This window comes from Neolamprologus multifasciatus, chromosome 20, assembly GCF_963576455.1.
Source record: "Neolamprologus multifasciatus chromosome 20, fNeoMul1.2, whole genome shotgun sequence".
In the NCBI taxonomy this organism is placed as follows: Eukaryota; Metazoa; Chordata; class Actinopteri; order Cichliformes; family Cichlidae; genus Neolamprologus; species Neolamprologus multifasciatus.
This window is the reverse complement of record NC_140458.1, coordinates 30,538,725-30,565,148: the sequence shown is the minus strand read 5'-3', so window position 1 is coordinate 30,565,148 and position 26,424 is coordinate 30,538,725. Positions and strand designations below refer to the sequence as shown.

General features: G+C 40.6%; 4 protein-coding genes across 4 annotated transcripts; 2 read left to right on the top strand and 2 right to left on the bottom strand.

Annotated features, from left to right (window-relative positions):
* Nucleotides 1-1,054: 1,054 nt before the first annotated feature.
* edn3b (endothelin 3b) lies at nucleotides 1,055-7,959 on the bottom strand. Its single transcript, XM_085146460.1, has 4 exons — nucleotides 7,550-7,959; nucleotides 7,206-7,410; nucleotides 3,539-3,691; nucleotides 1,055-1,759 (listed from the first exon to the last, which is right to left on the bottom strand). Exons 1-4 carry the CDS (start codon nucleotides 7,617-7,619, stop codon nucleotides 1,705-1,707), a joined length of 483 nt encoding a protein of 160 aa, XP_085002586.1. The 5' UTR covers nucleotides 7,620-7,959; the 3' UTR covers nucleotides 1,055-1,704.
* Nucleotides 7,960-14,798: 6,839 nt separating this feature from the next.
* Nucleotides 14,799-19,802, top strand: ttll9 (tubulin tyrosine ligase-like family, member 9). Its single transcript, XM_085145688.1, has 14 exons — nucleotides 14,799-14,987; nucleotides 15,412-15,443; nucleotides 15,524-15,619; nucleotides 15,774-15,885; nucleotides 15,982-16,167; nucleotides 16,300-16,368; nucleotides 16,451-16,541; nucleotides 16,710-16,750; nucleotides 16,836-16,923; nucleotides 17,187-17,245; nucleotides 17,363-17,559; nucleotides 17,961-18,074; nucleotides 18,302-18,426; nucleotides 18,520-19,802. The coding sequence occupies exons 1-14, from the start codon at nucleotides 14,973-14,975 to the stop codon at nucleotides 18,588-18,590; spliced, it is 1,296 nt and encodes a 431-aa protein (XP_085001814.1). The 5' UTR covers nucleotides 14,799-14,972; the 3' UTR covers nucleotides 18,591-19,802.
* fam217ba (family with sequence similarity 217 member Ba) lies at nucleotides 18,951-22,799 on the bottom strand. Its single transcript, XM_085145684.1, has 4 exons — nucleotides 22,286-22,799; nucleotides 22,077-22,176; nucleotides 21,866-21,930; nucleotides 18,951-21,775 (listed from the first exon to the last, which is right to left on the bottom strand). Exons 1-4 carry the CDS (start codon nucleotides 22,390-22,392, stop codon nucleotides 20,341-20,343), a joined length of 1,707 nt encoding a protein of 568 aa, XP_085001810.1. The 5' UTR covers nucleotides 22,393-22,799; the 3' UTR covers nucleotides 18,951-20,340.
* A 254-nt stretch (nucleotides 22,800-23,053) lies between these two features.
* ppp1r3da (protein phosphatase 1, regulatory subunit 3Da) lies at nucleotides 23,054-26,378 on the top strand. The gene is made up of 2 exons (XM_085145689.1): nucleotides 23,054-23,276; nucleotides 23,516-26,378. The coding sequence occupies exon 2, from the start codon at nucleotides 23,544-23,546 to the stop codon at nucleotides 24,435-24,437; it is 894 nt and encodes a 297-aa protein (XP_085001815.1). The 5' UTR covers nucleotides 23,054-23,276; nucleotides 23,516-23,543; the 3' UTR covers nucleotides 24,438-26,378.
* Nucleotides 26,379-26,424: the final 46 nt, after the last annotated feature.

The following is a 26,424-nucleotide window of genomic DNA, read 5'->3' as shown; positions in this document are numbered from 1 at the left end:
TTTTATTGACCTGCTATGTTTAACGGTTGATTAAGGAATGGGAATACGAGCTTTTAAATGTACATACAATTCACACACACTATACATACAACACAAAGTGAGGAGATTTTTGAAAGTATATGTGTAATTTGGAAAATGCATGCATAGTTTTGACTCTGTGCATCCAATATGTTACATATCATATCATGGCATACGCTTGCTTTCAACACTGGATTCTTTAACAAAACTATAAACTATAAAACTATAGACACGGTCTTGTTCTCCTCACATTAAAAAGTAGCTCTTTAAGTATAACAATACTACTTTTTTTCCACAATCAATATTATCACATTGCTTAATGTTCACGGTCTCTCATTCTTTGTCTTATCTTTCTTGCACACAGATGCCAATTGTGACAAGTTTAATTCCGGAGCTGCATTCCCGAACCTGCGACTACACATGAAATATGTGAAAAACACTGTAATGCTAGTTTAAGCTCGAGGGCCTAATATAAGTCACTTATTAGAGCTTCCTCATTTTAAACTCCATAAATTAAGCAACAGACACTAACATTTACTCCTGTAATTTTCCTGTTTGATTTTCTAGAGCAGTCTGCGTAATCTGACTTGGCTTTAGTTTATACTAACTGCAGTTTTTCTGCCGTGAGAATATTTTTGTTACTTTTACTCTAAATTCTGAAAGGTGCAAACATTTTAGAGAATAAATAAGCAAAGTTTGCTTGCTCAGAATCTGTTAGAGGACACTGAATAAATGTATTTATTGCTCAGCTGAAGGGTAATGATATAATAAGATGCATTGCATAGTTGTTTTTTACATGAATCCTAGCTATACACCATAAAGCAGTTCACTGGCTCTGAAGTTGTTATTAAATGGTAAATGGTAAATGGCCTGTATTTGTATAGCGCTTTTACTAGTCCCTCCTAGGGACCCCAAAGCGCTTTACATTTCCAGTCATCCACCCATTCACACACACATTCACACACTGGTGGAGGCAAGCTACAGTTGTAGCCACAGCTGCCCTGGGGCAGACTGACTATTCAAATCAGACTATTAATCTGATTTGCTGTGGAACTGAGATGAAAGCTTGATGAACATCAATAATGGTTTTAACAAATAATATAATTAAATGCCCTCCATACAGGCTACATAAACTCAGTAATATGCCTCATAACACAAGTGGCATTCTCCATTGTGGAATGGTGTTTTAACGGCAAAGTATCAGGCAAAACATCAAAATATCATGGCTTCGTCCTGCTTTACATAGCTCCTCCTGGCGCTTTTCCCTCTACAGCATTTTTGTCAAAATGCCTCCATCTTCCTATATACATTGATATGATCTCATTATTTTTAGAGACTGAGTCAAAGGCAGTTCATAAAACTACATATAAACGCAAAGGGTGGGTCTAAACGAGCTTTGCATAACAAAAGGTCACCAGCTATTATGCTGTGGTTAAGGTTCTCCTCATGAGGCTCTCAGATGGGATCGAAAGGGGATAGGCTCCGCGGTCTGTATCACATTTGCTGAAGTTTCTGAGTTCTTGAAACCAACTTGCTCCAAGAGTTATGATGCTGAGGAATGTCGGCAGTGTTAAACTCCAAAGTTCTTTCCCTGTGCGTACCTGGGAAGGCAAAGTGCCAAACGGAAAGAAATGAAGGGTCCATTCACCCAAGAAGAAGAGAAGAAGACGGAGGTGCATCAAACTGTCATCCAAGTCCAGGAATTTTATGACGACTTCGGGTTGGGAGGATCTGTATGAAGCTTTGAAGAGAACATATCAGACTAAATTAGTAATATTGAAGAAGCAAATATTGCAATTCAGTGCTGCAGATCCATAAAGTTAGGAGACTCAAAAGAGACTGCATCATTGTGGCTTCACTTCATGGTCCCCAGTGTGGGATTATACAGTAATACAAATTGCCCTTATTTAGACAAATGTGTTGTATCCAGAAGCACACAGTACATTAAAATCAGATACTTGGCAGATTTATTCACCAACCTCTTTCTTCCCATTTTAAACAAATGCCCAATTTACTAAAAAATATACTACAAGTTTCTGCTTAAAATAAGTAGGAAGAGTCAAACACTTGTGTATATGTTTTGTGTATATTTTATAAATTAGCACACTGTCCATTGATTACAGCGTATTTAAACACCAGGAATCAATTCAAGCTACAGTTTGTTAGAGAAAATTGCTTGCTCTGGATTTGTGGTGGCCCACTACAATCCTAATTTAGATTTGTAAATGTCACAGCATTTTCCTTTCAGTATGAGAACCTCCCTCATGCTTGAAAGTTAACCTTTGACTGACCAGGCTTGTCAAACTGAAGGAAATTTCAGCTCCCTAACAATTACGGGCAGTTCCAAGAAGCAGCTGATAGCACTTGTTTGTGCAGCCTACGAAACCTATGAACAGCTATTACCCTGCACTTATGTGGCGATTTAAAGTGCTGCATGCTGCCGAAATTCAGGCTTTTCGCGCAGTGATTTATCATGGGATGTTTTCCGCACAGCTATTGAACAAACTGCTATTCATCAGAGCCTGACTTGAAATTGTGTTAGCTGGTCTTGAATCATCAGCAGGAGAAAATCGATTTCTATCGCCACGTAAAAAAACAAACGTAAGGGAAGCCCAAAATAAATTAAATGTCAATGACGAATCACTGCAAGAAAAAGTTGCCTATTCTGTCTGATAACAGGCTCGACGATGTGCCTATCAGTTATATTTATAAGAAAAAAAGTACCAGTCACACCACTGCTCTAGAGCAACCATCCATCCATTTTCTTCCATCTAATTCAGGGTTGAGAGGGGGGCTGGAGCCTGGAGGCGGAGTAAACCTGGACACGTCGCCAATCTCTAACACAGAGAGACTGACAACTACTCACATTCACATCTAGGATCAGTTTCGAATTCCCAGTTAACCTAACTCCAATAATTGCACGTCGGAGAACCCATAGATATCCCACACAGACACGGGGAGAACATGCAAACTCCACACAGAAAGGCCCCAGTCAGAGGGTGGAGTCAAGCCCAGGGCCTTTTTGCTGTGAGGCAACTGTGCTAACCACCTTGCCAACGTGCTAGAAGATGCCCACCTAGAAGAACCTAACTCAATACTGGTTTTCTTGTTAGGTAGTGCAAGCCATTGCTGAAAACATATTTTACACGAAGCGAAAAGTCAGCTGGAGAAAAAGGTGTTTTTCTCCAGCTGTGTCCACGTGAGAATAGCACAGCTGTCCAAAGCAACTGTTTGGACATATTTTTTGTCCTGTGGGCTCTAAAGGCAGCACCGTACAGATAAACCAGAATAATTCAAGTACAGGATCTGGCCTGTCAGAAAGTAGAGCTGCTGACAATGTTAACATTTCTGTCTGGGCATTTTCTGAAGTTCATGTTAAATTTATTATAAGCCTCTTGTCAGCACAAGGTTTATTTCTGTCAGTCTTTAGGATCATTTATGGATACAATCAAAATTCACAAAAGCAGAGAGAGAAAAAGGATTGTCTCAATATTGTTTTTACAGAAATAATCCGACTGACCTTGACAGACAAAAATCACGACACTCCGGGTCTGCATCGGTCACAACACAACGGCAGCGCGGTGTCTCTGCCCCCTCGTGTTGGGACGGCTGAACACCACGTCGTTTTCGCTGACGTCCTCTGTAGTTCGACATGCCGTACGGCACAGTGCGCCTTAGAAGGACAGAGAGAGGCCTTTTTTCAGCATTTAGCAACAGATGAGCAAAACAAAGCAAAAATGATAAATGGAGCAGATACATCAGGACCTTCACACTGTTAGTGCTCAAACCCTACACAGAACAAATTTGTTTTAAGTTTTAATTATTCATTTTAAAGCAATTTTTAAACAACTACATTTTTATTTTCTCCAGTGAACCAGGGAACATTTGTTCTTTTGATAATGGAAAATGCCGCCAGAAAGGTCAGTGAAACTGAATAAAAAACAAACCTGACATATGACTTCGATATATCACATTCATAATGTCAGCATCCATCACTATATTGTCTATTCTGGCCCTAATCCTCGCATCTGGATAACATTTAGATTCCAAGTGCCAGGTAGGCATCACTTCTTTTCTTTTCTCTTTCCACGCATCTCTTTTCAACCATGTGTGATTGATTCTGTGAAAAATAAGGATCTATATAGAGGCCTTTATATCTTTAGGACCTACGAGGTTCTTGGGGGGGGGGGGGGGAGTCTGCAGACAATGTCAACATTTTATTGTCTGGGCATCTCTGTATGACAAATGAAAGATTCATTGAATTGACAGATTAAAAGCCTTTCTTTTGTAGATTTGACAGATTATGTCAGACTGCCTGCTGCTTATAACTGACTGAGTACCTAGAGTGTTGCTGGCATCTTGCTGGGCTGCCTTTACTGAGTCTTTTTCCACTGGCACTTCAGCCTGTGTAATTAACTTCAGGGTGAAATGCATTTGAACCTAATACCTGTTCAATCTAAAGTCGGGGCTGTGAGTCAGAGATCTCGCTCAATGTAGTGAAATGCTGTTGTCAGCTGGGGGCAGTTATTCCAAAGTGAAAGAAGGGATTTGAGGAAAGCTTCACTTTAAACACTCTTACAATATGTAGGATCTTTTTGATCAAACTTGCTGTAGAGGAGATGTCGTACTGTATGTACACACAAATACTTCAAAGTTAGTCTTGTAAGCAAGAACAAAAGGATGGAACATTTGGGATTTCTCCTCTAACTAAGGGTTTGCTATGTTTTTGTTTCAAAAGCATCGAATCCTTTTGGGAGTCTTCTGTTTCAGTGCAGTGCTCCAACCATGTAAGAACAAGTTTTCAACACGCACATAATGAACCTAATACTTGCTGCAATAGAGTTACTGGTATTGTTTTCACCTTTGTGTGTGTGCGTGTCCATGTAAATATGTGTGTAAGGACACACCCACTATAGGAGAAACTGACATTACAAAAAGGTTTTAGAACTTTGACAGGTGTTTGGGCGTCTGCCTTTACCTTACTTTACAGATCTTTAGCTGAACTCAAACTGCAAGTGGCAGCCAAAAGTTAGATGATGAGTCCTATAGCTGGAAATAAAAAGCCAGCTAACTAACTGAGAAGAATATTTATCTGTAAGACTTCAGCCAGAGGATTTGTGACGAGATTGGTTTGACTGTTTGTCCGTTCCTGAGCAGGATTATTTAAAAGTTATAAAAAGTTATGAAAATCTTACTAAATGTGGTGCTTGGCCTAACTTAAAAGGAAATCTGAATTTGATGTGCAGAATTTGATACTGTTGCGAGATCAGACACTTTACACCAGTAGTTCCCAAACTTTTTTGCTGGGCCCTCCTTTGTTTTACAAGAAAAATATTCACCCCCCGCCCTCCCGCGCGTGCACGCACAAACACATCCTCCAACCACACACACCCATATTTTGCTCCATTCACACTTCAAACATTTAGTAAACAATTAAGCAAATACAAGTAATCTGCAGGTAGTAAGAAAATAAACGACTAACTCTTTTACGCTGTGTACACGGGTGATTTTGAAAACGCAGCTGTTTCCACACGTAAACTGCGTTTGGAATCACCGAAAACGGAGATTTTTTAAAACTCCTTTTTGGGGTTTATGTGTGGACGAGGAATACAGAGTTCATCACGCAAGGTTAAACGTATGTGCCTTTTCCCACGTCAGGCTGTGCGCCACATTATTGTTTACAGGAGATGAATTGCAGAATGGCAGATAGTCAGATTAACAGTATTTTGTCTCTATCTTCAGGTTTTACACGCTTACATTTACACATGCAGTTACTGTCCCTCCATTTAGAAAGGCAGAGGCCTCACGGTGTAATTATTTTACATGTAGTTGTTTTTTTTTTCCTGTGTAAAAATATTCAACATTGCTATCAATACATTTTTCAAAAAATGCCTCTCTGTGCAAAATGGGTTTAAAAACATGAACAACCGTGGGATCCTGTTTGTTCGTGATTTGAACCGAGGGAACAAATCGTGGCAGGATCAGCCTGATGTTATTCGTATCCCACTGTAACTTTACTGTATAAAGAGCTAATATCTCCAAAATGTCAGGAGTAGTTATTTATTACAACAAGTGTTTGTGAACTAAAAATCAAGAATGTGGGATCCTGTTTGTCAGTGATTTGAAGAGCCCAGCGCGCTCTCGAGGCAGGGAAAACCAATTCTGCAGGGGAGACCTACCGCGGCACTTGTGCAGGTGAAGCCAAAGGGAAGAAATGCTTCACCATATTTTCTAGTCTTTGGCTTAGCATGAAGTTGGTTTGGAAACATATTCAGCGATGCTTCATCTCCTGCTTTGCGTTTGTGTGGGTGCTAGCAGTGTCCGAGCATTGTTTTTTCCCTTTTCATGCCGCGCCCCCCCCCCCCGCAATGGCTCTGCCCCCCCCCCCCCCAGGGGGCGGGCCCCACACTTTGGGAAGGTCTGCTTTACGCCATGTCTTTACGTCAAATTTTTTCAACAAAAAAAAAATCTGAAACTAAACCAAATCCTTGGTAGACGTATAGCATCTTAGACTGCCTCTTTTTGTATTTGTTGTTGAGATGTTTGCTGCTGACAGCAAACATCAACTCGACTCCTTTTTTTTCCTCCTGCCATAACTTTGACAACTTGTCTAAGAAACACCCCTTATCAAGTGTTTTTCACCAGTTAATAGCAATGGTAAAGGCTATAGCTAGATAAAGCTAAATACGTAACCTAATTAACATAGAATCAAATAATCATTAAAGATGTAACAATACTTACTTAATTGTTCCCACATAACCTGTTATTACCCAATCCTAAATATATCTGTCAGCCAGCGCAATGAAGAAATCTGTCATTGCATTTTATCAATAGACAGACTTAGGCTATGACTCATGGCGTGCCCGGAAAACACAATAAATGCACTAACTTTGCTAAATAATATCCTCCACCTGACTGATTCCAAACTCTTGCAGGAACACTGGCAATCTGTTGGGCCTGCCATCACTTGAATCTGGTGCCTCGGGGTGGGTAACTGGGTGTAACTGCAATGTGTGGTGCCTCTAGTGCACGGCTCCTATTTCAGTTGCAAAACCAGCCACGTGCCAATCTTCGTTTGAAAGACTCTAAATTGCTACTTCTTATCACTCCTGACAAACGAGGATACGTTGTGCAACCTCTGGGATTCTTGCACAAAAGCGGATTGAACTTAATAAAGCGTGCCTTACTCGGGGGTGTTGATCCAGATGATATCCAAGTGGCAGTAGTAGACGCACTCTTTATCCTTGTAGGAATAACAGGTGCAGCGCTTTTGTCTGGACTTTGCTTCTGTTGTCTCAGACAGCTGTGAGTCAGCGGATCCCCGGGAGCCAAACACCTTTGAGTCCAATTGGACCAAGGCGCGGGACGCCAAGATACCGTTATTAGAAGCAGCTATGTTTAAAAAAAAAACAAAAAAACAAAACAATAAAAAATAATAGTAAACAGCTAAATCAGAAGTTCTTCATAAATAAAAAAGGTACTGAGTGGATTCATAAACAACCTTAAAAAATAAATATATCTTATTGCCTACCTTGCAAGACAATAACTGCCAGTATCTTGAAAAGCACGACTCTTGCGAGGATGGACAGCATCTTTTCCATGTCTCAATATATTCCACAAAATAAAGTAAACGCCTGATGAGGAAACAAATTAATCTCCAACCATCATCGATCCATTAACTTTGGCGCGTGTCCGTGTGCAGTTCATGTGGTCCGCAGATGAAAAAACAAGTGTCGCCGTCTTTCATTCTAATGACTTCATCCCGTAAATCCTGTCCCTGCAATTTTTACACTGAGTTGAAGGGAACATGTGTTTATTCTAATCCAAGCTTCAGACTGCCGCAGTCGCAAAACAAGTGCGGTCTTTGGAGCGAGGCGAGGAACAAACCCTTGAAGTCGCTTTGCCTTCTAAGACACGCGGGACTTCGGAGGGTACACGCCCACACCTCTCCTAGCACCCACCCTCTGTCAGATGCAGCAGCAGTGTATGTATTTACATATATGCATATTCATACTTATTTATTTAATGCTTTTGCTCATTTTTACTGGACACCTTTATGAATAAATCAATTAATGAATATTAATGCTCTTGAATAGTAATGCTCTTATAACCCATAAAAGGGTATTGCTCAGTGATGGATAAAAGAGACAAACGTGGTCTTGATAATGAAATAAGTCCTTCAGCTGCACTAATCAGTGCTGTCCTGTTGCCACTGACTGGCGCATATTATCCATAAATTGAGGGTATGAACTCAACACGCAGAGGCCCCACCCCAACTAGGAGATTGAAGCCAGGAGCTTTCTTGGTGTGCTGCCCAGAACTTTTTGCTATTTTCAAGTTTATAGTACAGCTGATTTAAACAAACCCACTTCTAGGCCATCTTGGTGTTGCTGCCATACAGGAAGTGTATTTCCCCCTTGATAGGCCTTTTAATTTTATGGGTAGAGCTTGTTACTAAGTCAGCTGTAAACATGTTTTTTATATATATATATCATTAAAGTCAGTGTTTTAATTCATTCAAGCCTATTTATGATTTCATTTTAGTGTATATAACGTGTGTGTGGTTAGCATTGTCACCTCACAACTAGAAGATCATGGGCTCAAATCCACCTGCCACCCAAGGATTGAGTTCCTATGTTCTAAGTTGTTTCTGACTTCCTCCCACAGTCCAAAGACACACATGTTAAGTTGACTGACAATTCTAAATTGTCCGTAGATGTGAGTGTGAAGGATTGTCTGTCTTTCAGTGTTTACACTGCGATAGACTGGAGACTTGTGTAGGTTGCAATTTTTTTTACACAGCTTTCCTTCTGTGCATCTTTGCAAAAAAGGAGTTACAGTAAAAAGATTTGCCTTTGAATTTAGCAATTTCCTCTCAACTTCCAGACCAGATAAAATGTTTATGCTAGAGTTGCTGGTGTTTGGCGTGCAAATAAAGTAAACTTTTGCAAACGACCTGGGACACCATACAAAACTGGATCAGTTACGTGGCCACCACCTATCAAGAACACAAGCCAGAATGAAGAGACTTGGAAGAGACAGCCAAAGCAACAAAGGTGTTTTATTGGTACACAGGAATGTTGTTGACTGATCCAATTAATCATCAGAACTTGTCTGGTGATGAATGTAAGACAAACATATCAAGCATTTAGTGACTGATTTACAACCAAATCGAAAATATCAGTCATATTTCAGTGAGAGTCAGTTCCAGCCCAGCTCTGAACAATGAGGGAGGAATAAGTTACATTTCTAAGTTATGAAGTAGTCATAGACACATGGAACTAACACTGAAAATTCAAGCGACAGCATAAATCATGAAAGCAGGGGGGGGGGAGGGGGGGTGCCATTACTGATGTACATCACATACAGAAATAGTCAGTTAAGATGTTGGATGCTGAAAAATTGCAAAACCAACCAACTCAACCCCGCAGACCACAAAGGGTTTGTGAATGAGTTTGCTCAAGTGAATAAAAACAAACAGATCTCGCTGAGCCTCCAACTCCAATTTCCTTTCAGCTGGCTTTCCATCTTGAGGCTGCGATCATTCATGAGCAAACCTGCTAATATCTTCATAGTTTCTTAAACATTACAGTGTGTATCAGTGTTGTTTTGTATTGTTCAGTTTCTTTCTATCATATAAACAATACACAGATGATCATTTAGGAAAAAGAGGGGAAAAAAGGAAATACAAAATAAAGCAAAACACACTCCAGTATCACTCCACCTGTTCTGAATCAGATTAGATATCAAAATGGAGCGGGAAGAAATGCTAATTTTTCAAATATGGAAGTGCTTTTTTCCTATTTGCAGAAATAGCTGTCTAAAAATAAACTATAAGATAAAGTGTAGATTATGATTAGGCTTGGTTTAAAAGTTCTTCCTGGTATTGGTGTCATTAAACCTAGAAAATCCATCCACATTTATATGAACACTACTGAAAAACTTACTTAGATACATTGGTGTAATGATCCAAAGTATATAATGTTTACCTTCTAATTCTCTGGATAGTCTGCATTAAGTATTCTGGATTAGAACTTTCCTACTGAAGCATCCAAGCAAACTTAAATCTGTCTGACTCTTGAGTGCCCTCTGGTTCCTTCCCAAATTCCCCAAGGCTAAGGTTTTGTGCCATACCCCAGTTCTCTGGCACAATCCCCAAGCTGGGAAACAGAAAGAATTCCAGATTAATTAAGACCATATTCTGTTTTCTTTTTACTGACCAGTGTTATGGAGACAGAAAGCTATCAGAAAACTGAATATGTGGTTTAGGAGTCACATAATGTACCCACGATTTCAAGGTATCATTTTGGGTTTTCTGTGAAGGATCTCTTCAATCTGGGTGGATGAATCTGATGTGCACTCTGGCTTCATATGATGCTGGTTATGTACCAAGAACTAGGCAGTCAAAACAGAATAAGCATGTTACAAAATCTCCTTGGATACCTTGGTTTGGCATAGCTGATTATGTATATTAAACTGAAGCTTTAGAGTGTGAAACCTAATAGCAGGCCTTATTTAATTAAACTTTTCTAATTTTACTCATGAAACATAACAGTCTATTACCAATACCATTCTAAAAATCCACCCTGAACCTACCCCGTTTTCCCAATAGGAAATTTCTGTTATTTTCCAAATTGTTGTAGCAATTGTAAATAATACTATTTTCTCCTCGCTTTGACTCAAGAAATCATGCATATAGTTGCATATTATAACACGTGTATTCTTATGTTCACTTTCAGCCTGCCAAAAGTGTTTATTATAGCTGTGCTTTTGGCAGAGGGAATCACTTTGCAGCACATTCTAGCCTGAACTGGGAGACATGAGGGAGCGTAATACATTAAAGAAGCATTCCAGCTAACACTGTTTTTCTTGCCCTCTTATGTTTTATTAGAAAATATTTTGTGTGTGCTAAATCTGGGGATTTCCACGCTCATTATCCTGTGGAGCTCCTAAGGTAGGGAGTGGAAAAAACAATAAACAGGTGGTATTAAGATGGATAGGGATATGTAAGCCTATTGAAATGAATCTGATGAACTCATGTAAAATGAGCAGTGCCGCTGTGGTGCAGTGGTTAGCACTATCATCTCACAGCAGGGAGGTTCTTTTATAGATTTAAGGACCTTTCAGGGGCTTCTCCCAGTTTTTTTTTTTTTTGCATGGATATCCCTGGAGCGCTCTGGTTAAATTCAGAATCAAGTTTAAGAATCAAGTCTAAGATGGGTCTTGAATCCCCATCTTTTCTAAAAGACCTCATAGTACCACGTTACCCTAGAAGAGCACTTCAGGCTCAAACTGGTGGTTTACTTTGGGTTCCTAGATTCTTTAAAAGTAGAATGGGAGGTAGAGCCTTAATTGTTCTGTGGAACCATCACCCAGTTTGAATTTGGAAGAAAGACGCCCTCTTTACTTTTAAGATTAGACCTAAAACCTTCCTTTTTGCGAAAGCTTATAGTTAGACCTGGATAAGGTGACCCTGAATCCTCCCTTGTTATGTTGCTATAACCCTAGGCTACGAGGGGCTTCCATTGATCTACTGTTTCTTGTTCACTCACCTTTTTCTCTCTATGTGCTTATGTACTCTGCATTTAATTATTAGCTATTATTAATGTCTGGTTCACTTCCACAGGGTAATTTTTGTCCTGTGTCTCTCCCATCACCTCTGACCGGTCATGGTGCACGCGCCTCTAGTTCCCTTAGCTTTCTTCACCGAGTGACTTACTTAAGGTGTTTCGTCTGGATGCAGACAAGGGTTTCAACCAATTTTTGTAAGACTCTGCAGAAATATGTATGGCTGTGCTGAACTTTCCACGAACGGAACATCCTTTCAAGGTGAGGATTATAACACTAAACACAGCAAGATAGCGCTCAAATGAGTAGCAGCTGATCCCGTCTACCCCAGAGATTTCCTGCTTTGCGGTATTGTTTTTGAAGAGCATATGGTTTACCATGACTGATGACTAGCACTTGCTGGAAATTGTATGACCTCCCTGATGCTTCACATTAAGTTGGAGGTATTGTGGGTATGCAAAACCCACATAGTGGTTGGATCAATATTGTCAAACTAAAACAGTCACAGAGGGCCTGTGAAACAATGACCTAAATTTGAGATGACAGTTTAAATTGGAAAATAAAGTTGGAATTTAACTTCATATCCACAGAAGACACAGGGTGCATGTTTAAAAGAGAGAAACCCATGTGGATTCACCCCCAAATATAATTTGCATTCCAAGACACTTGTGATGGAGCTGTTTTTTTTTTTTCTTGTTGCATAAAGACTTAAACATAAGTGGTTAGCCAAAATTACAGGCAACATGCATACAGCTACTATTGGAGACTGTGAGTGCCAAACCAAAACTGTTGCACAGACACAAATGCAGGAAATGTGTCTCAGAATAAAAGCTTGCTGAAACACTGCCCTCTGATTGACACCTACTGCTAAACTTATTATCAGGGATTAGGAAACAAAAATTTTTTGCACACACTGGGTTTTGAAAAGCAAGGAGAAAGAGTAAATGAATGTTTCTTAACCTCTTAAGCCCCAAGCCTACCTGATCTCCTGCTTTTTGCCCCCGTATCAGGGGGCGTTGGGGCTTAAGAGGTTAAGAAACACAAAGAACTAAAACGGACAACAGGACACTATAATTTAGTGTTGTTTAAAAACAGTAAGGTTGCTGGTTGTAGGAAAAATGTAAAAAGGTATTAGAAGTAACCTAAAGCAGGAAACATTGAAATCTTAGATGGCTCAAGTTTCATACAGCTTTCAGTATCTGCACTTACTTTTCACAGAGGAAGGTTGAAAACACTAAATCACGTTAGCATTTCTGTTTAAGCAATTTGTCAGTTTTCAGTCATCCTACATGTAACTGCGGTATAATCACACGCTCATTTAATTATTACACATGGCATGCACAGTCGGTCGGGGGTGGTCCAAATATTTATTGCCATTTGGAGACCAAATTGATATGTGCATGTTTTTACTTCTGTGCCTCAGCCAAGCAGATGAAGGTTAAAAGAAAACTGATGCCATTTTATAGCCATCTGTTTTGGATTTGAAACATAAAAATTTGCCATTTGAGCAGATTTGATCTGGCCTTCATCTTTGTGATAAAAAAAAGGACCCAATAATTACAATAAAACTCATAATGGCTCACAGTCTAATGTGTTCCTTAAATCATTCATTGCGTTTTGTAACAGCTGTCATTTCAATGAGGCTTTGAGGCTGGGTTTTGGTTTAGCTTGAGTGCCATTCATTTTACAATTTGAGAGGTTTTCAACATTTATCTTAAAGTCTTCTTAAATAGCCTGATCCGATTTTATTTACATATACGTATAAACCAGAGTCTAAAGTATGGATGATTGTTTGAGGTAACAAGTAATGTGCCAGTTTATTTAACTTTTCACAGAAATGTGAGTCCAGCATAAGCTCCCCTCACTTTGTTGACAGTATGCTGAAAAACAACAAATGTCAATGTTTTTGCAAACTGGCTATAGCTTAAAAAGAGATACTTTCCCCGTACTGTAACCCCAACCCACCACGGATTTTTTTTAAATGAACATTAATAACCAAAGGATCAATGAGACTGTGGCAGCGGTGTGGTCTCTGGCTCAGCTGCAATGGAGGGGTGGTACGGTAAGATCACGGGGCTGTGCCGGGAGGACGGAGAGGACAGGTTAGATGGATTACAACTAATGAACTCGGCAACTTTGTAGTGCCCGGACTCAGGAACGAGCGGTGTGCTTTCTGTGGGAAGGAGCTGGAAAATATTTTCGGTGCCGAAGCAGTGGGAATGCTATATTTAAAAATAAAGGTGCTCAGAGTGTGTCACTTTGAGCACTTTTATTTTTAAAGGTGTGGGTGTTGAACACGGTGTGGGTCCTGGTCATATCACAGAGACATTAAAAAAAATTCCAGGAAAACCACTTAAATGAGCAGGCTTCGGTCACAAAGAAAAATATGCATAATAGATGCAATCCATGAATCCTCTGCTTGTTGGGGTTTTGCTCTCTAATATTGTAGGTCTTTACTTTGCAGTGTATATGCACGATGAGGTGACTGCTATTGTTGGTTAGCGTTATGTAAATTAAATCGAACTGAACTGAGCTCAATTAACCATTGACAGAGCATTGTGTTCTGTCAATTTAAGAAGCAAGGGATTAAAGATCAATCCATAGTGATGGCAGTTCACAAAGTGCAATTCCTGTCTCTGGTTTTTATTAATGGCAGGATTATATATACACTAATAATAATAATAATAATAATAATAATAATAATAATATAGCAGTATTAGCTTCCATTTATATATTTGTTGACAGATAGAGAATACAAATATGTAAATAATGCAATTACACATTAATTCCTTTAATTTATCGGGGGAAAATAAATATTAAATGCTGTTAAACAAAATCCTATTATTGATTAGCACATGCTACAAATGCACCATTTGGCCCACTCATTGGAGCTTTGGCGCCACTAAGTGGTGAATTGATAGAACAGATTCCTAATAATAAAGATAATAATGATTACTGTTTTCATCATTCTTTAGAAGCTTTTGTACGCCTGTTATTTTTAATATGTTCTCCATATTATCGGGTTAACGAGCAGCTCATGAGACCCAGCCATAGATGCTGGTGCATGATTGTGATTTAAATGAGCTGGATGAAAACCTCACGTTATTATAACGTTTGTGAGCGTTTTATGTCTCGTTACAGAATACAGAATAGCGCTTCTGCTTGAAAAAATAAGTCTCCGTCTTCTACGGGAAGTACACTAGGACATTCTTCCGACAGTACGGGGCAAGGTTGCCATGGTAGCAGTTGTTAAACACTGTTGAAGAGTAGCTAACTTTTGCTATTGTAGCTAGTACGCGTTACTTTCACGTGTTTTAAAAATACTTTAGTAATAATAGTAATAGTAATTTCCACAATTTCCTCTGTTTTTCGCGGCCAGGGCATCCATGTCAAAGTATAAGGTAAACAGAAAGAAGCGACATTGTTCCCATAACAAAGATGTGGATGTGGCATTGCCTAGCTGCTAGAGTTATAACTTACTTACGGGATACACAAGCTAATAATTTAATAATAAAAGCAGAAGAGTGCTGTTCAGTGTAGTATTCAGTTGTCTGAAAAACACACTCGTTGACCTTGGGTTATCCTAACTTTGTGGCCTTAACACTGAAATAAAATAGTAACACATGAGAGCCACAAATTAGGAGGAAGTTGGGGTTAAGCAGCAATTTGTCGATTCTGAAAAATTGCTTATTGACTACATTTTTCAACATCTTACAACTTCACACTCAATTACCAATTGAGCTGGAAGTTGTCAAGTGTTTGTAAAGCTAAATTTTGTCACTCCTCACAGCCACTGAGTTCTTTTTGCTTCCTTTACCTTTACAGGCATATGGATACAAAGGCTCATATGAAGAGCGGTAAGTGTTGTTCGTAATTTGATTGTATATTTAAAAATACATGTACTGGCAGCATTGACTGTGATGCAATGTTTCCTCAGGGAAGGAAGAAGCTGTGTGCGCTACAAATGTGGCCTGCCTTGTAACACCATACAAGATGTCTTGCACCAAAGACCAAACTGGATTGAAGTTAAAGAGTGAGTAGATTGATATTTTAGAAAGACTCTGTGGAATTATGTGCAGGATTGCATATATAGAAGGAAATCAGGAACATTCCCCAGAGAATGCTACAGCAGGGATGGATGGCAGTGGTGTCTTTGATCGTGCAGCTTTCTTTTCTCATCCTCACAGTGATGGTGAGTGGGACTTCAACTGGTGTGATGTGGGATGGCTGAGGGAGAATTTTGATCATACATACATGGAGGAGCACGTAAGGATAAACCACTTTCGCAACCATTATGAGGTGAGTTATCATCAGCCTGTGGTTTCATGTAACTGTTAAATGGACATTTTAGTGGTAAACAAGTCATTTCCTTTGTTTCTATGTTTTGCACTACAGCTGACTCGCAAAAATCTTATGGTGAAAAACCTCAAGAGATACCAGAAACAGCTTGAAAGGGAGGTTGGTCGCATAGAAGCATCCAACTGTGATTTTTTCCCTTGCACTTTTGCAATGCCCAGTGAGTACCATCTCTTTGTAGAGGAATTCAATCGAAGCCCTGGCAGCACCTGGATCATGAAGCCGGTTAGTTTAAAAAGAAAAAAACAAGTAACCAGGTGCAAAAACAACAAAAAAAAGTTTTTATGACGTCAGAAAGTAAAAATAAGTTATAACCATGCTGCTCCGATGCCATGAAAATATCTCTCTTTTGTCTAGGTTGGAAAATCTCAAGGCAAAGGCATTTTTCTGTTCAGAAAACTGAAAGACATCATAGAGTGGAAGAAGGTGGGGTTATGTAAAGAACTGGTTGTAAGCTAAACTGCTAAAAGGAGACATTTTGAAAGTCTGATTGATAATACTCACACAGGATGGTTCCCGCTCAGAGGAACAGAAGGATGGAGTTCAAGTGAAAAGCTATGTGGCACAGCGCTATATAGAGAACCCTTATTTAATCAATGGTAATGAGCATGCTAAAATAATACAATTTAATATAATTAATTTACAGTTTCATTTAACATACAATGAAAATTGACAATACTTTGTTTAGCAATGTTGACTGTTGTCGATGAGAAAATAGAGGCCCATATCCTTGCTTCATTACTTTTTATGCTTTTTTTCCCCAACAGGCAGAAAGTTTGATATGAGGGTCTATGTGCTGGTCACATCAGTATGTACTGATCCCTGTAGCTTGCATAGTTTTATATAAAATGAAAAATCTGCTGCATGTTAAAATCAGTTTATCTCTCTTTCAGTATGTACCCCTGAAAGCCTGGCTGTATCGAGACGGCTTTGCGCGCTTCTCAGGCATTCGCTTTTCCCTCAGCAGTATTGATGACAAGTGTATCCCTTTTTCTGCTATTGTTGATTTTCTTTTTTTTTTTTTGCATTAAATTGAATGCTGATACATTTACTAATATACATTTAGCCCTGGGTTATCAGCATAATAAATTTAGGCTCTGTCTAATGAATTGTCATGTAAAAATACATTTTAAATAGCTCAGTTTGGCCACATTTCCGAGACTGTCACATCCTAATTTTTTTTTTTTGCTTTTGTCCATGTTGAATCCCATCAGTAAAGTTTTCTCCTTAGCACCTATTTTCAGATATGCATCTCACCAATGTGTCTGTTCAAAAAACAGCACCTGACTATGATCACGAGAAGGTGTGTAATTCAGGAACCTCAAAGAAAAAGAGCTCATGTTACTTTTATGTTCTGAAACATGTCTGTTTTAAACAACTTTTATCTCTTTGCTGCATTGTTTCATCCAACGATAAGCAGGGATGCAAGTGGCAGATGCAACAGCTTCGAAGATACCTGACTGCAAAACACGGCAGAGAGATGGTAGAAACCCTGTTTAAAGAGATGGACAACATCTTTGTCCGCAGTCTGCAGAGTGTACAAAAGGTCATTATTAATGACAAACACTGCTTTGAGCTCTATGGTTATGACATACTACTGGATCAGAACCTCAAACCGTAAGTCTATAAACACATGCCAACACAGTGCACTATCATATTTACGTGTATTTCTAAACATACACTACTAAACCATGCATGCCTACGCTTAAGAATTTTTGGGTTTCTCAATGGCCTGAAATAACTTGTATTACATATTTATAAAATAAAACTGAAATAAATACCTAAGGTAGGAGAATTCACTAGAAATGCATGAATAACCACAAACGAAATGCTCAGCATATCTGATAAGCTGAGAGCTGGGCTGTGCTAAATTATATCACACGGATTAATTAAAGCACCTCTGTCCACTGCAAATACTAGCCATCCTTAATGAACTGTTTCCTGTACTTGTGGATTGGCCCACAGTGGCATGAAAGTAAATGTTTGCTGAACATAATCAACCCTTCATCTTTCCGCAGGTGGTTAATTGAGGTGAATGCCTCTCCATCACACACGCCCAGCTGTCAGGAGGATTACGAGATGAAATGCAGACTGCTGGAAGACACTTTGAATGTTGTGGATATGGAGGGAAGGTAAAGACCTCGTTCATATGTTTTTCCGTTTTGTCATTAGGGAGCAGAGTTCGAGGGCTTCCCCTCCCTGCAGTCATTTTATATGGTCTGATCCTGGATTATAGCACATTTAAAAGTTAAGAATGTGGGTGTGAAGAAGCACTTTTGAAAAGCTTACCAATATTAAACATCTTACTTCCATTTCCTTTTTTTGCATACTGCGTTCTAATGGACTGTTTTCTCCTTAGGCTCACTGGGAAGGAGAAAAGAGTGGGTGGCTACGATCTCATGTGGAATGATGGTCCTGTCTACAGAGAGGATGCCAACCTACAAACATTTGGCAGCTCAGGTTTCACAGCCAACACACACCTAGGTAGGCTAAATGTGCTGCTCTTGGGGAGTTTTTTTTCCTTTTCTTTTCGAGGCTACAGTAATTCCCATTCTAAGAACCTCTTCTTTGTTGCAGGGTGTGTAAACGACAGAGAGAAACAGCTTCGCCAGCTTCTAAAACCATTTCCATGCCAAAGGAAGGCATAATCAGATTGAGATTTTCTACTACAATGCTGCTACTCCAGTACTTAGTGTTAAAGATTGAATGATCAGGGTGGCATTGAGGGGTCTAATTAAGCGGCCAGCTATGGGGAAATACATCTCCAATGCTTTATACAGTTATCTGTGCAGATCTGATGCTTAAAATCTACTACAAACCATGTAACAACCCTACATTACATTCAACAAGAAATACACCAGTACAGAGGGTTTTTCTTTTGAATCCAATAATCAATGTGCTTGAATGGCAGCATGTGTTTGCATGCACAATGTCAATGACAAAAACACTTGTGAATCTGGCACCATTTCTTTAGGTGCTTCAAAGAATGACCAACAGACCAGTGCTGCTTGTGTGCAAAACATTTATTTCTATGCCTTACAAATACTCGCATTCAACATTGAGAAAATACTGTACATACCACAATCTTTCTGCGTGCATGTCGATGTAATGTACACATTTAGAACAAAACTGCCACTCCAGGCCCCTTATCTATGGCTTTGATAGTTTACATAGATATTTAAGTTAAGAGGTGCAGCCAGAATAAGTAGCACATTTACATTGATGTCGTGTTTTCATGAATCAAGTGCACATAGTAATCACAAGAAACAGATAAAATACTGATGTAAACACAGTGTCCTACAGACGTCAAGTATGGGATATGGAGGTGATATGTAGAACATTACAGCTTAGTAGCTATGATCCTCTGAACTTCCATTGAATCCTGGGAATGACACAAAGTTACATTCAGCTCTTTTTCTTTGCGTTTTTGTTTTTGTGCGTGACAGTGTAAACAGCAATGATGATGGGGGGAAAAGAAGAAGAAGAAGAAGAAAGTACAAGTCAACCACAGCACTTCTGATAAATATAACTATGGCATATAAAATTTGGAAAAATATGCATTTACATTCGTAGCAAACATTACACCGTCTTCAATGATAGAAAGAGCTCAGCTCTATGCAAAATACAGTATATTATCATAACTACAATTCAAGCTGTTCAAACATGAAAAGCCCTTGTAACCGAAAATGTAAAACCATATCACAAATATATCTGGAACAGACCACATTACTGCAGTACCCCACCACTTACTGTGCCTCCTTTTCACCTAAACTTGCTTTAACTTAAAATGTGTCTTAAAACATGGAGGCACCAAAGGAACAATAAAAAGCAACACTGAGGAAAAAAAAAAAAAATAAGAACATTGAAAACAAATACATTCCAACATTCAAAAATTGCACTGAAACAGCTATGGTCGTATTTGATGGTTGAAACATAATGACCTTGTTTATCTTCGCTGTGGATTACTTATGCTGAAAACTGGCCAGCGGGACAGTAAATGCTTATTTTAACATTAGAGGATTACTGAGCAATGACTGTGCAGTGCAATAGTTTTACTTATTTATTTATTGTACACAAAAGCTTTACTTTTTTGAATAATAGCAGTGTTCAGGCTCATAGTGAGCCATATAACTATAACTGTACATTCGGAATTAAATGCAGCGTATATAGTTCTGCTCTATTTAAATGTCGAGTTATCTTTGCTGTTTATTTTCTGTATTCTAGCTGCACGATTGCTGATGGTTTCGACCTTTAAAGGCTGTACACCACTTACTGATTTAGCTGTACAACAGTTAGAACATGTTAGTATCACACAGTTTACACAGAAAGCAAGCATAGATTCAAGCTCCTGTACCGAGTAACCTCTAAGGAAAGCACTATATTGCAAGTATACAGGGGTTACTTTGCGACAAAGTGCACATTTTTCGCTTTGCCGCACTGCTTACTACTGACTGGGGCTTTGGGGAGAGAGGACAGGTCTTTAGCAGCTCTTTTCATGGCTGTTTTAGAGGCCTGGCCTACTGCCTCTGTCTTCTGCCAGTCCCTCTCCTCTTTCTTGGATGTCATGGTCTCTCTCTTACTTGCAGCAAAAGCACGTTTCTCTGCACCGGTTGCTTTCATGCCACCAGCCTCCTTTTTAACATCTGTCTCAGAGTTAGCTCTGACACGGCTTTTCCTCGCCTGACCTCTGCTGTTTGGGTTAGTGCCTGATTCCTGGGGTAGCTTACGGGCATTGCCTGCAGCCTGCATTTGCCTGTGGTGACTCTTTCCAGCTGAGGGGCTTACTGGGGTGTGAGCCCCTCCCACACTTCCACCTTGCCCTCCTGGGCTCCTACCTTCTGTGGAGGGAGCTCGGGTCTCACTGCTGCTCCTTTTTGTCGGTGCACCGGGTCTGGCTCTGCGCTCAAGCAGTGGGCTGAGTCGTGAGTGGCGCTGGTAGGCGTAAGCAGAGCAGCTTCCATTGCACAATGGGTAGCGAATGTGACAGTGAGGACAGACTGGAAAGCGGGAGACTTGGTGCTGGGTTGAGGCAGGTGATGGGGGGTTGTTGACGGGTGCAAATGGGAATGCTCGCTGGGTGTGCCGCAGCCCTTTTGGGGAGTTGAGTCGGGATGGTGGAGCTGTGTGAGGCCTAGGTTGATGAGCTGTAGTGGCAGAGGAGAAGGCCTGTGGCCTTGGGCGGCTCCCGGGCGGACGGCTGCTCTCTGCTTGCACCGTTTGAATCTGGAGCCACTCCAGCTGGAGGAGCTTCTCCAGGTACTTCTCTAAGGGCCCTACTGGCTTAGGCCGGGGGGCACCACGACCCTCTGTATGCAGAAACACTGCCAGCTGTCTCAGACTCCAACTGTTAAAGGGAGGAGGAAGAAAGTCTGGGTAACTGTAGTTGGGTTTCTCGTTCTCATCTTCATCACCCACTGCCCCATGGGGTCCCGGAAAGTCTGGGGGAAAGTCGCTAGAGTTGATGATCTCTGCCCGGAGGTTGAGATGGGGAGGGGTGCAGGGAGTACATGGGGAGGGCAGAACTGGAAGCCTCTCAGAGTCCGACAGATCACTTGCACTGTCTGTGTCATCATCCTTGTGGTTGTAGTGCTGCTGGAGTGCCTCGGGAGTGGGAGCTGGGGAGTGCATCAGGGGCTGAGCCAGTACTTGCCGTACTCCTGATATCGGAGAGAGAGGCAGTGAGAGTGCTCGCCGATTTTTTCCCATCCCCCCACGGTTTTGCTGGAGCTCGCTGCTGCATTGGGACACACGTTGATTTTCTCGCTTTTCCTCCTTCCTGTGTGCATAAGATTGCTTGCGGAGCTGAGGTCTCAAATCCCCTTCTTCTTCGGGGCTGTAAGGAGACAGATGAGGAAAAGCTGTTGGGGATTTAGGGATTTACAAAGTAATCGCAAAGCATGCACACCCCCAACTCCACTCTTACCTGGACACTTTGCTTGTATTGCGTGTAGTGCAAGACTTCACTCTGGCACCTTTTGATTGTGCACCCTGTAAAACAATCTCTCATTACTTCTGCTTTATGTACACAGGTAGGAACTCATGAGGCAACACTATCTTGCTATCAAATAATAAAAATAAGAATGACGTTGTATACATTTACATCCCTTTAATTTATCAGGGTATTATTTACATACCCTGTGCACTGTTGTCACCGTGTCCTTATCTTGACCTGGTCCTGGGAGACCATTTTTCATTTGGCCCACAGATTTCTTCGTCTTGTTACCCTTCTTTGAACTGCAAAAACATAACACGGGTTTGTTAGGATCGCCTTTGCGTCAAGGATACAAATAAAACGAAAAAAAGAAAAAAACGTGCAATACCCGTCAGCGTAAACGAGGCCTACCTGGTTACTGTCCCGCTATTTTCGGTATTTTTCACCCGAATCTTCTCTTTGGAAACGACGCGTTTCAGCGTCGTGGATGCTGTGCGCTCCTGCATGATGGGCCCCATGTTGCAGCACAGTGGGGGATGATTGTTGCTTTCGAGTCCGACGCAGTTAAATCACACGGTAGCTAAAGAACCCAACCGACATCTCGGATCACATATTCCAGTCTGATAATGAGGCTAAAAACACCCATTTTCTCAAAAATGCTGCAGTGCATCGTGCGTAGATGTCAAGCGTCCCCTGTATCCGCAGGTTGAAACGCGTCCTCCTAATCTCCGTCGTATGGCCCCGCTGCTCGATCGCAGATCAGCTTTTATTTGAATCGCTTGCTGACAGCCGGCGCGTCTCCTTCTCCGATGTCGTTCTCATCGCCATTACAAATGCGAGACGGTGACACGGCGCAAACGCTTTGTTTGGCTCGCCGTCCCAGTCAGATAGGTTTGTTTACCTGCTGCTGACTGGCTCGCCTGTTCGTGTCGAAGCGAGCGCCAGCGGTGCATCATGGGACTTGCAGTTAAAAGCGCGCTGGCTTCATTTTAAAGCGTTTGCTGAAGCCCCTTTTTTGCAGAGTCTTGCTTGCAGTCGATAAGCAAATGGAGTGCACAAGATGGGATCCGATGAGGACCGTGTCCCAGAGAATGAGTTAAACAGCGTGAACTCGCACCCGCTTCATTTAAAGTACTCAATCACCCATGCGACGTCATTCTGGTCCGTGTGTAGTTTCCTGTTAACTGCGAGCACGTCAGCTGATCTGTATAGACCTCACGTTGAATGCATGTATGGGATGTTGGAAAGCGATGACGGCAGTTAGCAGTTACAAATCAGGCTACGCGGTTGCAACCAATAACAGGCACTACACGCAGCACTGATAATACTACTCTACATGGAAGATCGAGATTGGGCTGCTTCCTACAGCTTATACGTGACTGACTCTTCGCATCTTCACATGGTGAGGTGATGTCAACGTCTGATTGCAGCAAGTGATGTTAAAGGCAGTTTCAGGAATACTGCAGTCATTTAGAGAGGCAGAAAAAGACCGTATGCATGCATGCGGGCACGTACTCCCCGAGTACACGCCCACTTTCTACTGTTTAAACGTCAAAGTTGCTCTGTTGAAAGTTGCTTCACGGCTTGTTGCATTTAGTAAGCTGATGCTGAAGCTTATGCTTTTACTTCCCAACTTTACAGGTGAACTGAACCCCTGTTCTAACCACACATGGATAAAGGGTGGTTTATTGGACTTGAGAGGATTCCTCCAGCACAGTCTGAACAGAGGAGGTCGTGTGTTACTATTAACCTGACTGAAATGCTCCGGGCTGACAAGCCTAATGCGCAGAAGAAGCCAGTTCCAATCCGCCCCCCGAGCCCCAGAGTTTCGTTCCCAAAACAACAGTTTCACCGCAGTCTCTCCTGTGAACCTACGCCTAAACCCATCATCCGTCAGCGGTCGCACTCGCTGCCTTCTGCCACTGACAAGAAGAAGCAGTGCAGAAGTGTTGGCGTGCGGTTTGTTGACTCTTTGGGACTGGACCTGGAAGATGTCAAGATTTTTAAATCGGGAGAGGATCCACTTGTGCCCCATCATGTTACCTTTAGACTGTTGATGAGTGCAGAGATGGCAGATGGAAGGCATATGGAGATTTCTTTGCCATACTTGAAGCCAGCATTTGCCCAGCAACCTGGAGACCATCCAGGATTCCTGCATCGTCTCTATGAGCAGAAAGTTTGCCTTGAGAGAGTCCTGTGTTTTGAGTTGGGGGTCATCGGAATCACCCAAGTCCTCAATTTGGACTTTGAGAAAGATGTGACAGCTCGTTATTCTTTTACAGGATGGAAGAGTTGTGCAGAAGCTAAGGCCTCTTGGGTGTCCAGCATCACTAAGAACTGTGAGGGCAGAATGGGCCAAATCAGCTGCGATACATTTCGTTTTCATCTGCCTGTACCTCCATTCCTGCAACCAGAAGCAGTGTTAGAGTTTGCCATTCAGTACAAAGTCTGTGGTGCTGAGTACTGGGACAACAACGATGGAAAGAATTATAAATTAATTTGCAAGAACTACAAGCTCTCTGTGCCCAAAGAATGCGAGGATAGCATGGTGCACTTCACTTAGTATGCACACAAAAGGGAGAAGAGTTTGAGCATTAGAACACTTAATGATTACATGTAGCAATATCTATACAAAAAACACTCGGTAAACACATCATCTGTCAAGGCCGTTTGGGGTCATTTTTGCAATTTTTAACCAATCTGCATAAAAATTACATTTTTGAGCGTGCTACAGCTTTCCATAAAATCCTTTGGGATTTGTCTTTTTGGGGGGTATTTTATGTGTAATGTTAATGGCAATAAGATAAAGAAATGCACTGATGGAGGCATAACCGCACACAGGAAACTGTTCATGCTCTTAGTAGTGCTGGCATAATAGCAGTTTGAATAAAACACACACCACAAGTGCACTTACACCTGGTGCCAGCTTTACTGCCACTTGTATTTTTGTTTGTAAAAATTGCACTGAATTGTTATATTTTCCTAATAAAAGTTGCACTTCAGTGTGGGAACATCCCATACAAACGTTTTGGGTAAAAATGAAATTAATGGACTTCACAGTCCAGGCTTTCTACCAGCTGGATGTTTGTCTTCTGGACCTGTTTGCTGAGTTTTTAGGATCTGTATTTGGAAGTCATGCCATCGATACAGTGTACATGTTTCTCATGTGCTAAGCCATATTTAGCTTATGAAATGCAGGAGTCCTGCATCTCAAATGGGCTTGAAGATGCCTTTCTAAAAAAGCTGTTATGTATATTCCTAATTACAGAATACTCTAACAAACATATTTTGTAAATATTTCAGCTATAGGAGAATAAATGACTTTACTCTCGAGGGAAATGTAATGTTTTATATTTGCAAAAGTGGCAGATTCTAAGTAGCAGTAGGCCTACCACACTGTGAAAATACCCACTACCAGCTAAAATCCTGTATTCTAAATCTTACTTAGGTGTGAATATGCAAGTATTATCGCAGGAAACATGCTTCCTGATTGTGTTTTCCTTTTATATGTGTTGTTGTTGTTGAATTGCTGTTGCCCTGATACCTGTGTGTATTGCATTTCACTGCTGTAATGTTGAAAGTGGGGCTAAGTTTAATTGCTGCTGCGTAGTTTATTGCAGAACAATGGGTTCTATAGGAAGATGTTAGTAGGGTTCCCCAAAAATTGATTCTGTTCATCTAGACGTAGCGTTTTCAGTTAGTAGTGTTGTTGTCTTCTCAGAAAAACAACCATGTTTTTAGCTTTGTAAGTTTTTTTTCTTTTTTTAAAGGTGTTTAAATACACTATGAGGACAAAAGTATTGGGTTGCATGTCTCACTCTTTGAATTCATGTGTATAAAACCAAGCATCTATAGCTATGTGTTCAAGCTTAGCAAACATTTGTAAAATAATTGATAGGTTTGAATTTGAGCGTTGTATTGTAATAGAATGCCACATTTTTAAAGAGTAATTTCCTGGAAATTTTTCCCACCTAGATATTCCAACATTAACCATAAGAGGTATTTTTGAAAAGTGGAAGTATTTAGAAACCACAGCCACCCACGAAGTGGCAGACCATATAAAGTTACACACTGGGGTTGCTGAGACTTGAGGCACATGGTCCTTAAAAGCTGGCAACGCTCTGCTGACTCAGTAAGTGTAGAACTCCAAAACTCCTCTCGCACTAACATAACACCAGGCGCTTCTTGATATGGGTTTCATGGCCAAGCATCTCCTGTAGGTGTAGTTTATCAGGAAGATATTAAGTTAAAAATCACACGGGGAGGATAGTATAACTGGACAGAAAGGCAAGATCCTGAAAAGTAACTGATAAACAAAGCAGTCAGACAACTGTAGTCGAAACGAAAGTTTAAAAATGTGAACAAAATTAAGTACAAATACTTACAGTTTACCCTTCAATATTACTTACTATACCGCAAAACAGAAAAAAATCTAAACATGGTTCTCTTGTCCCTGGTGAATACGCAGATCTATTTCAAATCAATCAGACTAAAGAGCTGCTGAGAAACAGTGCCTGTATACAGGATTTTTTAAAAATGTATTTAATGTT